This window comes from Dendropsophus ebraccatus, chromosome 9 (assembly GCF_027789765.1).
Source record: "Dendropsophus ebraccatus isolate aDenEbr1 chromosome 9, aDenEbr1.pat, whole genome shotgun sequence".
NCBI classification, from domain to species: Eukaryota; Metazoa; Chordata; class Amphibia; order Anura; family Hylidae; genus Dendropsophus; species Dendropsophus ebraccatus.
Window position 1 is genome coordinate 29,424,339 of NC_091462.1, and position 14,576 is coordinate 29,438,914.

The following is a 14,576-nucleotide window of genomic DNA, read 5'->3' on the forward strand; positions in this document are numbered from 1 at the left end:
CATAATAGGTGATTAAGGGCCATAATAGGTCATTAAAGGGTCAAATGGGTTATCCAGCATTGGAAAAACATGGCTACTTTCTTCCAGAGACAGCCCAAATCTTGTCTCCAGTTTAGGTAAGGTTTTGCATTTTTAAGTCATTGGAGCTTAATTGCAAACCACATCTAAACTGGAGACAAGAGTGGTGCTGTCTCTAGAAGAAAGTGGCCATGTTTTTCCATCGTTAAATAACCCCTTTAAGCCCTTAGAAACATTTGCATGAATATTCAAATAAAGCCAATTCAGCTGCCATGGTGTTATTTTTGGAAAGGAATCGAGGACCCCCCCCCCCCCCCCTTCAAAACACCTAGAAAATTAGAACCACCTCCTAGGTATTGTTTGGGTCCTCCTCATGCCATAAAACCATCTGTGCCCATCATCGATACCTCAAGACCCTCTGAAGGTGTCCTATTCTATATGGCAACACAACCTTAGCAGTAGATTCTGTATGTTCTGTATGATATGACCTCCATGGATCAAACTTGTATTCCCAGTACATCCTACAGATGCTCGATAGGATTGAGATCTGGGGAATTGAGTCCAAGTCTACACCTTGTGTTCCTCAAACCTTTCCTGAACCACTTTTGCAGCATTACCAGGACATTATCCTGCTGATAGCAGCTACTACCATGAGGACTATCATGAAGGGGGGACTTGGTCTGTATACTGTTTAGGTAGCATAATATGATGATGATTATTATTATTAATATTATTATTTCCAGGGCTTTGCTTTTGCCAAATCTGGAGAACTTTTGACCCGGAGGTTGAGGAGAGTCGGTTTTCTGGCTATGCTTGGTCAGGAAATTGGTTGGTTTGATGACGCCAATAACAGTCCTGGAGCCCTGACCACCAGACTTGCCACTGATGCTTCTCAAGTTCAAGGGGTACAGTAAACCTCTGTGTCATATCTTACTGCATTTATTCTCTTATTGTTGGTTCCCTGTTGCTTGTATAAATTGGAAGGAAGTAATACAAGGTTCAGTGCCTAGTGTAGCATCTCTAGAGGAGGCAGACCACGCAACTGCTAAAGTGCCCCCCCCCCCCCCCGCAAATCATGGCCTGCCTCCATGTTACCTACTGTTTACAGCCCTCACTAGCAGTCTCTCATGTGGCCAGATGCAGCATTGCACCTCCAGCCACAAGAGCTCCCCCATGTACAAACTCACATGACTCAGCGCAGTCCCTTGGTGATCCGTTCTCTTAGCTCCCTGGCACGCCAGTCACAATTATGGGACAGAAAAAACGTTGCAGCACTGCACCAGGTCGTGTTAGTATTGAGGGGGGGGGGGCATATAGGATTTGTGCTGCCCCATTTCTTGCTAGGGGGCCCCCATAAATCCTAGCTATGTCCCTGAAAGTACCCATTTTGTTGGAGTGTTCCTTTGAAGGGATCGAATTGCCTACACTATTATAAGGACAGCCATCTTGCCATAGAGCTCCATTATAAGCCTGACTGATCATCGAGTCGAGAGAGGACCACGCTTAGTGTGGTCTTCTCCCGGCTCTATCTCCCAATCGATACGAGTCTGAACACTCAGACCCAGACCGATCAAAACTTTTGATATGTCTCTATGGTTTTGCGAAACAACTGTGACTTTTTTAGGCTTTGTGTGTAGACTGAAAACTGCAAAATTTTAGGATTATTGTATTATAAAGATAGCAAAATTAAAAGAAATTCTTTAACATAAATACTTAATTTAAACAATAGGTCATTTTCCGATAACACATTCCCTTTAAGTTAAATAACCCATATTCATTGTCCACAGATAAATTCAAAAAAGCCCCTAGGGCAGTGATGGCAGACCTTGGCACACCAACTGTTGCAAAATTACAAATTCCAGCATGCCTGGACACCAAAGATATAGCTTTGGCTGCCCGAGTATGATGGGAATTGTAGTTCTGCAACAGTTTGAGGGCTGAAGGCTACCCATTCCTGCTATAAGGTAACACAGTGGGGTCAGGATAGTCATATGTAGTTGGTACGGCTTATTACTAATTGTATCATGGACATACTTTCCATTGACTTTACATATTTGCTTTCTTTAGGCTACTGGATCTCAGATCGGAATGATTGTGAATTCCATAACAAATATCGGAGCTTCACTGATCATCGCCTTCTACTTCAGCTGGAAGCTGAGTTTAGTTGTCTTGTGTTTCCTTCCTTTAATCGGATTGTCTGGAGTTTTCCAAGCTAAAATGCTTACAGGGTTTGCAAATCAAGACAAAAAAGCTTTGGAAGAAGCCGGGAAGGTATTTCATTAAAATCCATTATGTAGCAGTTGAATATAGAATAAAGATTTGGGAAATTATTATTAATAGAAGACCGTGTTACATGGCCTGAGCCTTGCTGTAAATACGCAGTGATCTCCTAGATCTGTTCTGGTATCATCTGGCTCAATGATCGTGCGGCCACGGCTGCTTGAACAATTGCTAGATTGTTTGTGTGGCCCTTTGCTTAATCACCTGTCGACTGTACATCCCCTATTACACTGACGGACAAAGTGAGTGATCAGTCGATGACTGAGCATTTTATCATATTTCAGCTAATCGCTGACACATGTGTAATGGGGCCTTTAATTATTCTGTATGATTAGAAAAACATCCTTGGCTTGCTGTCAGGAACAATGCTATACCTGTCCATGGGATGTGACTGGTATTCCTGTTCACAGCTCTGCCAGGGGCCCATAATGCTTTTAAGACGGCCCTGCCATCAGGGTCTGCACGGTCTGTGGTTAAGCATTGTATGTTTACCTTTTTTTTTTTAAACTGCATTGTTTTTATAATATCATGCCATTATAGCTGTAATGTATCAGCCAATCCAGAAAACACTAAAAGGGTTAGCTTACAAACACACAGCTAAGAAACTTCCAGAAGGGTAAAGCTTGGTCTGGTGCAGCCTCTCTGCTCAGAGGAAGAGGGAGAGCTCAGTTTTAGGCCAGGCTCTCTGAGAAGAGTAAATCTAGTATTAACCAAGGCCTCCCTTTTTCTCGGGTCTCAGAAACAGGTCCTTCTTTACTCTTGTCCTTTTCATTAGTCATAGGGCTTCCTTCCTGAATTCCTAATAGCTGACTACAGATCTTGAAGATTTACAACCTGGTTGAAACGCTGCAGTAGGCCCAGACAGAAGCCTACTTTGGTGCTAATGTAGGAGCAGTGACACTGGTGATGGCCTGCTTCAGCTTCCTCTCCCTCCTACACTCAGGTTAGAACTAACTTAGGACAGTCCAGTGGACAGAATTCCCAGCAGGAGTTAGGGTTGCTCCAAGCTGTCCTCGACTACGCTCCTCTGAGACCCGATCTGCACAGAAGCTCTTCTATTGGGACCTTTAGTTTAAAATTCGCACCCGAAAACAATAAAGTAGAGCGCTTGTCTATCCTGTCAGTATTTTACCGTTTGAATGGAGCAGCAGTGTGCTCAACTGTTCTATTCAAAAAAGAAAAAATTGAGACCCCTCTTCTAACAATGTGTGGGGGGCCAAGAGGTTGGGCCAACACAGATCCAGTGGAAAGGTGATAACTTTTAATGAAATACCCATTGAGTTGGTTAGCAGGGCATGTGTCCTAGTACTGGGTGCCACACTGCCTTGACTCGGATAGTAAACTGAATCTATGCCCCAAGTGAAGAAAATTCTAGTTACATCTGTAAGGAAGAGTCCCCTATCTAAGTTACAGGATATTACTTCATGCGGCTTGAAGTATTCTTGGAGACATAGTCAGTTTTCAGGTCAATGTTATACATACTTCTGAAATGGCTCTACCTTTAGATGTAGTTCTTGTAAAGTTGATCTAAAGTTGAGTGCAACGTATTAATACACAGGAAACAGTAATATCAACTATATTTTTGATTAAATTCTACTTTCCAATACTTTTTAATATCACTCCTCCTGACTTTATCCTCATAAGTCAGCAGTGAGGCCCGGGCTGCTCAAAAAGTATTGCATTAAATATACATATTTTAATTAGTGTCACTTAAAGAACATGTATCACATGTAGAGAGCCGCCTCAGGTCCAAAGAGGATAGATAAGGATGAATTTAATTACACCTAAATATCACATATCTTAGAAGCCACTAGAAAATATATTTGAGTTATCACTCAATTAAAGCGAACATGTACTTAAAAAATTAATTTTAAAATTTCAGTCTCTACAGATTTACTTCTTTGAGCCTGTTCTAATATGTTTTATGTTCAAAAGGATTTATCCAGCATTAGAAAAACATGGCCACCTTCTTCAGAAACAGCACCACTTTTGTCTCCAGTTTGATTGGGTTTTGCAATCCAGGTCCATAGAAATGAATGAAACAAAAATGCAAACAACACCTGAACTGAAGACAAAAGTCGTGCTGTTGCTTAAAGAAAGTGGCCATGTTTTTCTAACTCTGAAAAACCCCTTTAAGGACTTCCATAATTTTTGAAGTCCATATGATGTTGAAGACATGTTGCACAAGGAATAGCTGCTAAAAACATTATGGATGGCCAAAGATGAGGGAAGCCTTAATTTAGCTTTCAGGCACAGTGTGGAGCCCTTGAAGAAGGCAGACAGGTTAAAATGGCATTTAAAGTGACACTGTCACCCCTATTTTTCATCTTTAAAAACGTTTAAATCACTAATTTTGCTCTATCCATACCTTATTTTACATGTTTAATCATGGTGCTGTTTGATGAGAAAAGCTTGTTATTGCGCCACTGGGCGGGGCTTAGCCTCTGAAGCGCCACATCGCTGGCCGTGCACGTCCCGACATCCAGGTGAAGGCTGGGAAGGCCAAACAAGTAGGAGCGGTGGCCTGGAGAGATGATGTAAGCAAGGGGGCGGGGTCAACAGTGGTGTCGGGGGCGGAGCGATGTGGCGCTTCAGAGGCTAAGCCCCGCCCAGTGGCGCAATAACAAGCTCATCAAATTTCAGTTTTCTCATCAAACAGCACCATGATTAAATATGTAAAATAAGGTACGGTTTGAGCAAAATTAGTGATTTAAATGTTTTCAAAGATGAAAAAATGAAAAATGGGGGTGTCATTTTAAGCTCTGTTCTGTACATAGCTCAAACTAAACCCTTCCCCTCTCTTTCTGTGTTCTGTCTTGATCTCACTGCTGCTTGAAACAGAATCCCGCTAACAACAGGTAGTAAACAGCAGTTTGCAGGGAAGTGAGACACCTAGTGGCGAGACTTTAGGGCTTTTGTTCTGTCATAGCTTTTCGTAAATTAAGTGATTTACAAATATGTTAGAAATCTCATTGACCATAAAAAGGAGAGAAATTGTTGAAATAACAGCGACCATTTAAAATGATAAAGAAAAAAAACTCTCACAAAGTTTGAGGAATCAAAAACATTTTTTTTTACTACAATAGTTACATTTTTTTTTATGTAAATATTTGTTAGAACTTCTTCTCCATTTATATAACCAGAGCTCTGTTAGCAAAACTACCAGTGATTTTTTTTTTTTTTTACAAAGCTCTTTAGCGAAACGAATAAGCCCAATGTTAGAAAATCTCATCATCTCAAGTGTAGGGCTTTATGTGCTGTAGGTCGAATGTTGTGTCAATCACATCGCTGCCAACTTTATCCTAAAGCATCAAATGAAAAGGAAAAAAATGAAGCTGAAGTTCATTAAAAAAGATTGATTTTTTATTTTCCCCCTCAGGTCTCCAGTGAGGCTATTGGTAATATCCGGACGGTTGCAGGATTAGGAAAGGAAACTATGTTTGTAGAAGTGTATGAGAAGGAGCTGGAGATGCCATACAAGGCAGCCGTGAAAAAGTCCCATGTTTATGGCGCCTGTTTCGGCTTTGCCCAGTGCGTCATTTTTATGGCCTATGCCGCCTCATTTAGATTTGGAGGCTTTTTAATCACAACAGATGGGATAGACTATTCTGTGGTTTTCAGGTAATGTACTTTTTTTTCTATTGTTACCATTTATGCATCAAATTAAATTGTATAAGTCGTTAAAGCAACACTGTACCCACAATCTGCCCCCCCCCCCCCCAACTGCTTGTACCTTTGGATAGTTGCTTTTAGTCCAAAATCTATCCTGGGGTCCGTTCGGCAGGTGATGCAGCTATTGTCCTAAAAAAACAACTTTTGAACTTGCACCCCTGTGTTAAATTGGAGTGTCTGTGCCCTAGGCCTGCAACGCCTCTCCATCCCTCCTCCCCACCCTCTTCATCATTAGGAATGCCCCAGGCAGCATTTCTCCTATTCATCGCTTTTCTAAGCACTGCACAAGGTGATGATTAGGAGAAATCCTAATGATAAAGAGGGCAGGGAGGAGGGATGGAGAGGCGTCACAGGCCTAGGGCATAGACACTCTAGGCCACACCAATTTGACACAGGGCTGCAAGTTTAAAGGTTGTTCTTTAGGACAATAACTACATCACCTGCCGAACGGACCCCAGGACAGATCTTGGATTAAAAGCAGCTATGCGACGGTACAAGTGGTTTGGGGGGGACAGATTGTGGGTACAGAGTCACTTTAAACCATTGTCCAATTCACCCTTGTAAACCTTGTTTAGATCAAGTTGTTATGTTAAATATATATTTTTTTTTATTTCAGGGTATTTATTTTGATTTTTCCATTTTACTATAGTGTGTGTAATATATTTTAAAATAACCCTAAAAAAGCAGTTTCCATTCTCACAACTAGGCCTTAAACTAAGCTTAGATTTACAGTTTTATGTTTGATGATAATGAGGTGGCTGCTGTAAAGTAATCTGTACAGCATTAGGCTATGTTCACACCATGTAAAAGTACGGCCGTTGTTGCCATTGGCAACAACGGCCTTACTTTATGCAGTGTGGAACAGTGTGGAACATTGCCTACATTTCTATGGTATACACATCGTATACGCTCTGGCCGGGATCCCGTGCGGACCCGCAAATAACTGACATGTCAGTTTTCTGCGGCCTCAATTCAATGAATATAGGAAACCCTGTAAGTTCACACAATGAATTGAGCGGCTCCGGCCACTTGCTTCATTGTGTGCTGTAGGAGGTTCTGATGCGCGCTGATGCGCCCGCATCAGAACCCTGTGGCCGGAAAGATCATCCGGCCGGTACTTAAGTGCCAGCTGGGATGATCCGGGCAGAGACCGGCTGAAACCCTCAGAAACATGACCATCTCTATCTCCTTTTTCAGAGTGGTGTCCGCCATAGTCACAAGTGGCACTGCCCTGGGCCGGGCGTCATCCTTCACTCCAGATTACGCCAAAGCGAAAATTGCCGCTGCTCAATTCTTTAAGCTATTGGACCGCATCCCTAAGACCAGCGTCTTCAGCCCCGATGGAGATAAATGGGTAAGGCTCCTATCATACTCCTTTTCATTCCTCTTTGTAAATGGAACCGGCGCTCAATAAAATATTGGCGATCGTATAACAAATAAATCCGAGCAGCAATTCTGATGGAAATGTTGGTTCCTCGCAGCTTTTTTAAATTTTGTGCGAGATCCTTATTTTAGTCACAGATGTCACAGAACAGCTTTCACATTCACAAAGCACCAAAGTAGGAATTGTCCCATCCATAAATGTGCACATTCAGGCTCCGTATCCTCCAGTGAGGAAGAGCTGGGAAATTTAATTAGCCACAAAGGTATAAACACGACTTTAAATGCGCAATGTCAATTATCAGACCCATTATATCCGCACCCCTCGAGTGGCTTATCTACAGATGAAAACATTCTGGGATGAGGTCCCGATTGTTCCATAACTCCATTATTCTGATATGTATTCAGAGAGTCTGTCTGCTGACATATTGTAATATACTGACTAGGAGCATTATGTGAGCTATTCTATTTAGGCACAAGCCTTTCTTTTCTTTTAGTACAAGGCTATACACAAACAGGGAAGGAGGAACGCGGGTGCCAGTGTATGGGGAAGCGTTGCATCTGGGATGGGTGGGAAAAGAGGAATGAGACTCGATGCAATCAGTAACTTTTGACGTTTGAGGATATGCCAAAAGTTACTTGAAATAAAAGAAGTTCCCCGGAGAAAAAAATAATGTTTTAAAAGCAACTGGAGTCATAAAGTTATACAGGTTTGTAAATGACTTCTATTTAAAAATATCAAGTGTTTCAGTACTTATCAGCTGCTGTATGTCCTACAGGATGTGGCGTATTCTTTCCAGTCTGGCAAAATGCTCCCTGCTGCCACCTCTGTCTAGAGCAGTAATAAATCCTTGTAGAAAACTGCTGCCACCTCTGTCCATGTCATAAATTGTCCAGAGCAGAGAGCACTGTGTCAGACTAGGAAGAACACACCACTTCCTGCAGGACATACAGTAGCTGATAAGTACTGGAAGACTGGAGATTTTTAAATAGAAGTCACAAATCTGTAAACATTTCTTACACCAGTTGATTTGAAAAAATAAACAAAGTTTATTCGGAGTACCCCATAAATGAATGTCCTCTTAGCCATTCATACTCACTTAAAGTGTCACTTAACAAAACATTTTGTTTTTATCTCCTCACATAATTCTTAAAGGGGTAGTGCGGCACTAAACATTTATTCACAAAATAACACACATTGCAAAGTTATACAATTTTGTAATGTATGTTATGTAAGTGAATGGCCCCCTTCCCCGTGTTCCCCCCACCTCGGAAGTGTGGTGCATTATACTCACCGCATTCGTGTCGACCCCCGAACACCATCTTGTGACAATGACGACATCAGCTGCTCAGCCACGATTGGCTGAGCATAACTGTGCTCACGAATGCGGTGAGTATAATACACCACACTTCCGGGGAAAGGGGGCCATTCACATAGATAACACAAATTACAAAGTTGTATAGCTTTGTAATGTGTGTTATTTTGTGAATAAATGTTTAGCGCCGCACTACCCCTTTAAGTCACAATCCTTTCATGTCTCCCCTATGTACATAGTCATATTCTGTACTTTGTATTGACACTCTATATTTTGCCATAAACTATACATGAAGCTGAAAAAGAATATTTGTGAAGTGAAATTTGAAAGAAAAACTGCAATTTTACAAATTTATGAGGAATTGTTTTCACACTGCTCACCTTCAGTAAAACTGTGCAGCATTTGCTAAGGCCTTCAGCCTACCATCGCCTCTGCAATGGACAGTACACTGTGTTTCCCAAGCAAACAAGCTCATTCTGGTCTCCAGTTCATTGACACTTCCCCAATGGACATGCCCCAGTCCTTGAGTCTATATGCAGACCATCCGCATTAGCCCAAAAACACTTTCAGCAAGTGAAAAGGTTAAAAATGGTTTTCTTGCACTACTTGGTGGTCTCAGCCACACACTAACTATACTTCCTGATAGCAGGTCCTTTTATACTCCCTTTGCTTCTGCTAAACCAATAACAACACTTAACATTGCATGACTGACAAATAAAACTACATAAGGCAATATCAGATCATGGCACCACAGAAATGTAGATTAACAAGGTTAGAAGACAGCTTTTATGTACTCTTTGGGGGAGATTTATCAACAAGTGAAGCTGGCTCAGTTGCCCCTAGCAACCAATCAGATTTCACTTTTCATTCCTCACAGACTCATTGGAAAATGAAAGGTCAAATCTGATTGGTTGCTAGGGGCAACTGAGCCAGTTTCACTTTACACCATGTTTGATAAATCTTCCCCTTTATGTGTATTAAACACAATGAACTGGAAGTGACTCAGTTATTCACATATTCATTTCTTTGAAATCTTACAGGACGGTTTTAAAGGAGACATTGAGTTTGTGAACTGCAAATTCACCTACCCCAGTCGTCCGGTGACGATGGTTTTGCAAGGTCTTTCGGTTAAAGTAAGATCCGGTCAGACTCTTGCTTTCGTGGGCAGCAGTGGATGTGGAAAAAGTACAAGCGTCCAGTTATTGGAGAGATTCTACGACCCAGATCAAGGGAAGGTGGTAAGTGCCTTACTTTTTTTTTTAAATAATTGTTGCTAAGGGTGGTAACATCAACATACCCCAACAGTCACAATAGACTGTCGAAGTAACACACCAACCTACTGAATCCTCTAGTGAGTGAGAGATATTTCTTGGATATTATGGGTGTTTTACTGTAGGTTCTTTCCTTATTACTAGAGTTAAAGGGGTTGTCCAGGATTAGAAAAACATGGCCACTTCCTTTCATAAACAGCACCACCCCTGTCTTGATTTTGGGTGTGGTTTGCAGCTCAGTTCCATTGAAGTGAATAAAGCTGAATTGTAATACCACACACAACCTAAGGATAGGGGTCTACAACCGAGTAGCTGTGTTCTTTGTAATCTTGGATAACCAATTTAAAGCGCACAAATCACTAAGTACTAGGTACATCACTTTGGGTTATTTACATAAACAGACCTGCGCCGATGCGGGGATGCTGGTGGCATGGCCCTTTTTTTGAACTGACACCCGATTTCCACGCACACCGCTAGTCTATTTAGGGGCATTGACCCGCCCTGGAGTACTGGGGGCAGGTCCGCCAGCCCCCAATGTGACAAAAGGGGAGATCATCACACTGGGGCCGGCAGGGCTCCAGGGTGTGTCAGTGCTTGGGATTAGACCAGTGCTGGTCTGTTCATATAAAACCCCCAAACCGATGTACCTGCTTGAAACATAAAAATAATACAGGTCCAGGATCTCCTCTGGCTAATAGTATTGATGGCATCAATTGGTGCCTGGAATTTTTTTATTTTTTGTATGTCTTTGTCTTCTCTGTACAGCACCACTAACCAGTCATACATTACTATCCATACAGCTTGTTGATGGACATGCGACTACCAACATAAACATATCATTTCTGAGAAGCAAGATTGGCATTGTGTCCCAGGAACCCATATTGTTTGAAGGAAGCATCGCAGAAAATATCAAGTATGGCGATAACTCTCGAGATGTCTCAATGGAGGAAGTGATAGAGGCTGCAAAGAAGGCGCACTTACACGAGTTTGTCATGTCTCTGCCGGAAGTGAGTTGTTAATACAATTCTCTTTTTTACTATTATTTATCATGTATTCTATAGTCATGGTTGAATACCCCAGGGAGGAAAGTGGCCATGTTTTTGTAGCGCTGGATAAGCCCTTTAATGAACCCCTCCCCACCTCCGCCTGATTGAGACTCTTAGTGCTCTGGATGTTTTACTCAAATTTGAAGCTAAAACTTACATTTGTCTTTCTTTTCTTCAGAAATATGAAACTAATGTTGGGATCCAAGGGTCTCAGCTGTCCCGAGGCCAGAAACAACGTATTGCTATAGCCAGGGCAATAGTCAGAGATCCTAAAATTCTGCTTTTGGATGAAGCCACCTCGGCCTTAGACACCGAAAGTGAAAAGGTTTGTCATAGTAAATCTATTCTTTGGTGGAAATATTGAGCACTGTTCTATTTTATGCCCAGATGTAGAGCACAGAGATGGTGTATATATGGTATATTACAGGTGACACTAATACAGTGGCCAAGATCAGAGATAACTTAGTAGTGACCAGGGCATGTCAGTGGTTAGACAGTGGGAAGGGCTTTAGTAAGCGTACACGTGAACATGTGACCACTGGGTGTTATGCACCTGATTAGTTTGGCCGTGATCTATAACACAGGTGTTAAATTCGTGACCCATCAGCTGTTGCAAAGCTTTAGCTTTGGCTGTCCAGGTATGATGGGAATTGTAATTTTGCAACCATTGGTTGGTCGCAACGTAGACATCCATGCCTAGTGTTGATCGGACTTGCCGAACTATTCGGGTTTGGCAACATTCTCCAAACCTGAATGCTCGGCACTTGACCTCTAGGACTCTAGGACTGCCAGGAAACATGGATGCAGCCGATGGCCTATGGCTGTATTCATTTTTTCCAGGACTCCCTAGGGTGAAATCCTTCTCAAGCCATGAGGAGTCAAATGCCAATCGGGTTTGAAGAATGTTGCCAAACCAGGACAGTTCGGCAAGTCCACGCAACACTAGCCCTAATCTATTCTGTCCCTTTAAAGTGGCAGCACCACTGCCTGACCTCCAAATGGGCACAGTAGGCTCATACTCCATGGTCAACCCTTGTATTGTTAGTGTCTCTCTCTCTCAGTCCCCTCCCTCACCTACTCAGCATATCGTACAAAGAAGGTGCGCAGTCACTCTTCTATGTGCCAGCTATGCTCATGGGCCAGGTAAAAGCTATAATTAGTTTACCAGGGGGAGTAGGACACATATGGATAGAGCACATCATCCATTATTTCTACAAAACGCTTGGCTAGTGATATGACATGTTTTTCCATCTTTACTTTCCAGACTGTACAGGAAGCACTGGACGAAGCCAGACAGGGCCGTACCTGCATTGCCATTGCTCATCGATTATCCACTATTCAGAATTGCGACATCATCGCCGTAATGGCACAAGGCGCTATCATTGAACAGGGGAATCATGATGAACTTATGGCTCGGAAAGGAGCCTATTACAAACTAGTCACTACAGGAGCACCCATAAGTTAGAGATACTCTACCACCGCCTTCACATTCTAGTACCTCAATGTCCTGTTTGTGCTATACATTGTATTTCTGCCTAGTTGTAGAGTTTCTTGCTGCAATCTCTAGGAATACTCTGTCTATGTTGCAAAAAACATCTAGCTGTGCACATTGTGTTTCCTGATACCGGCAGGATGTTGCCTTATTGCAGCCATATCCTTTGGTTCATTGCATCGTGTTTATGGCGACACGTGCTGTATATTGTTTCCGGATTATTTTAGGAAATAAGCAGCGGACTGTCTGTACTACAGCATATGGCTCTCTGCCAGTTCTGTATGTAAGGAGATATAGATTTTATGCAGCCAGTAAGCCTCAAGTTCCTGACCTTTATTCTTTAAGCTCTTTAATCTTCCAGAGTACGGAACTTTACAGCGGAATTATTTATTGTCTATCCTTTTATATTAAAGCTGATGTCTGATGGATATGGCTTAGCTGCTATTTTCTTTACTTTCTGCCTTTAGTTGTGAGAGTCCACTTATTGTCTCATCAATTGTCAGTCCACCCCCCTTGTTTTACCCTGCAGATGCTGTGTAGAAGCAGATCTGGAGCCATGGCACCCTATAGCAGAGAGAGTGGGGATAACTGTCAATCTGGTCACGCTACAAGGTGCCATGGCTGCAGCGCTACTGACACAGACAGCTTCTCCAAGTGTCGCAGCACTAGTGATATGTAACTGTACAGAGGACAGGGTTTGAGCAGCCCTGCTGTTTCCAAAACAGCCATTGGTGGCAGCAGAGGAGCCATTCTTTAAGAGACCCTGTCAGCAGGTTTATGCTACTCTGTCTAAGCATAGTATAAACTAGTGACAGAGAAACTGAAAAGAATGATGTATCACTTACATTGTTCTGTGCATCTGTCCTGAAAAACATGGACAATAAGTAGTCGCATGAGCCCAGTAGTCTTGGATATTTATGAGAAGCAGAAAACTCCACCCACCAGCTGCTGATTGACAGTTACCTATCCATGCTGTGTATAGGCAGCCAACTGTCAACAGCAGCTGGACGGCAGGGGGGAGGGGCGTGGCAAGAATCCTATTCTCCTGCATATTAGGAGAACGGCTGAACAGAATGATAAAGAAATACAACGTTCTGTTCATCATTTCTGTCGCTAGTTTATGCTTCCCCTTATTTAAGGTGGAATAAACCTAGTGACAGATTCCCCTTAACTAGAGAGAACAATAGAATACAGTATGATCAGATGGATAACAAGTACTTGGTGAAGACTGCAATGTGTTTGGCCATCTTTACTATCTGCTTTTATACCAGTTATTCCTTATATGTTAAAGGGATTGTCTCAAGACATTTTTTTTTGTAACCATATAGTATAAGCTTATGCATTGCGTAAAACTTTTACTGTGGTGCTTAAAGTGTAAGCTCATTGTAAATACATTACAATACTTGTATTGATCTGGAATTATAGCCCATATTTTCATACAGAGCTACATTCTGCTATCCAGCACCAGATAATTCTAAGTAATTGCCAAGACCCACTGGGCATCGGAGCCTTGGCAATCTGGTAACAAAGTGCAGGGATGGGGAACCTTTGGTCCTCTAGCTGTTCAAAACTACAATTCCCATCATGCCTGGACAGTCCAGGCATGATGGGAATTGTAGTTTCACAACAGCTGGAGGGCTGAAGGTTATCCATCCCTGATCTAATGTGTTTGCGTACTGTACCTCCAGATGGTAGATGTAAGGGGGAGAGAAATTGCCCAGCTCAATATTAACTTGCTGGATGCTTTTCTTTTAGAGCAGGGGTAGGGAACCTTGGCTCTCCAGCTGTTGTAAAACTACAACTCCCATCATGCCCTGACAGCTAAGGCTAAAGATGGGAGTTGTCGTTTTTCAGCAGCTGGAGAGCCGAGGAGAAAAGCATCTTACCTCTCATCTTCTCATTCAGAACACATGCTCAGTTGAACCAAGTGTGCCTGAGTACAGGGGTATTGGCTGAGATAGTTCTATATTCCTGTATGCTGGAATATCAGAACATAGCACTTATTAGCAGTCAATGTAAAAAAAGATGAAGCTATATATTTGTTAATATTTCTTAATTGTATGTATTGTAGATTTATAGGTGTTCTTCAGTGTTACATAGT

The 14,576-nt window shown here is 42.2% G+C and overlaps 1 protein-coding gene across 1 annotated transcript in view; it reads left to right on the forward strand.

The window, feature by feature from the left end:
• The window catches only part of LOC138800808 (bile salt export pump-like), a 47,440-nt gene extending 33,170 nt beyond the window's left edge, over positions 1-14,270 (forward strand). The window contains exons 21-28 of the mRNA XM_069982856.1: positions 762-923; positions 2,086-2,289; positions 5,678-5,919; positions 7,168-7,324; positions 9,707-9,904; positions 10,738-10,944; positions 11,162-11,308; positions 12,248-14,270. Coding sequence (XP_069838957.1) covers positions 762-923; positions 2,086-2,289; positions 5,678-5,919; positions 7,168-7,324; positions 9,707-9,904; positions 10,738-10,944; positions 11,162-11,308; positions 12,248-12,448 — 1,518 coding nt within the window. The 3' untranslated portion in view covers positions 12,449-14,270. The remainder of the gene's footprint in view (positions 1-761; positions 924-2,085; positions 2,290-5,677; positions 5,920-7,167; positions 7,325-9,706; positions 9,905-10,737; positions 10,945-11,161; positions 11,309-12,247) is intronic.
• The last annotated feature ends 306 nt before the right edge of the window (positions 14,271-14,576 follow it).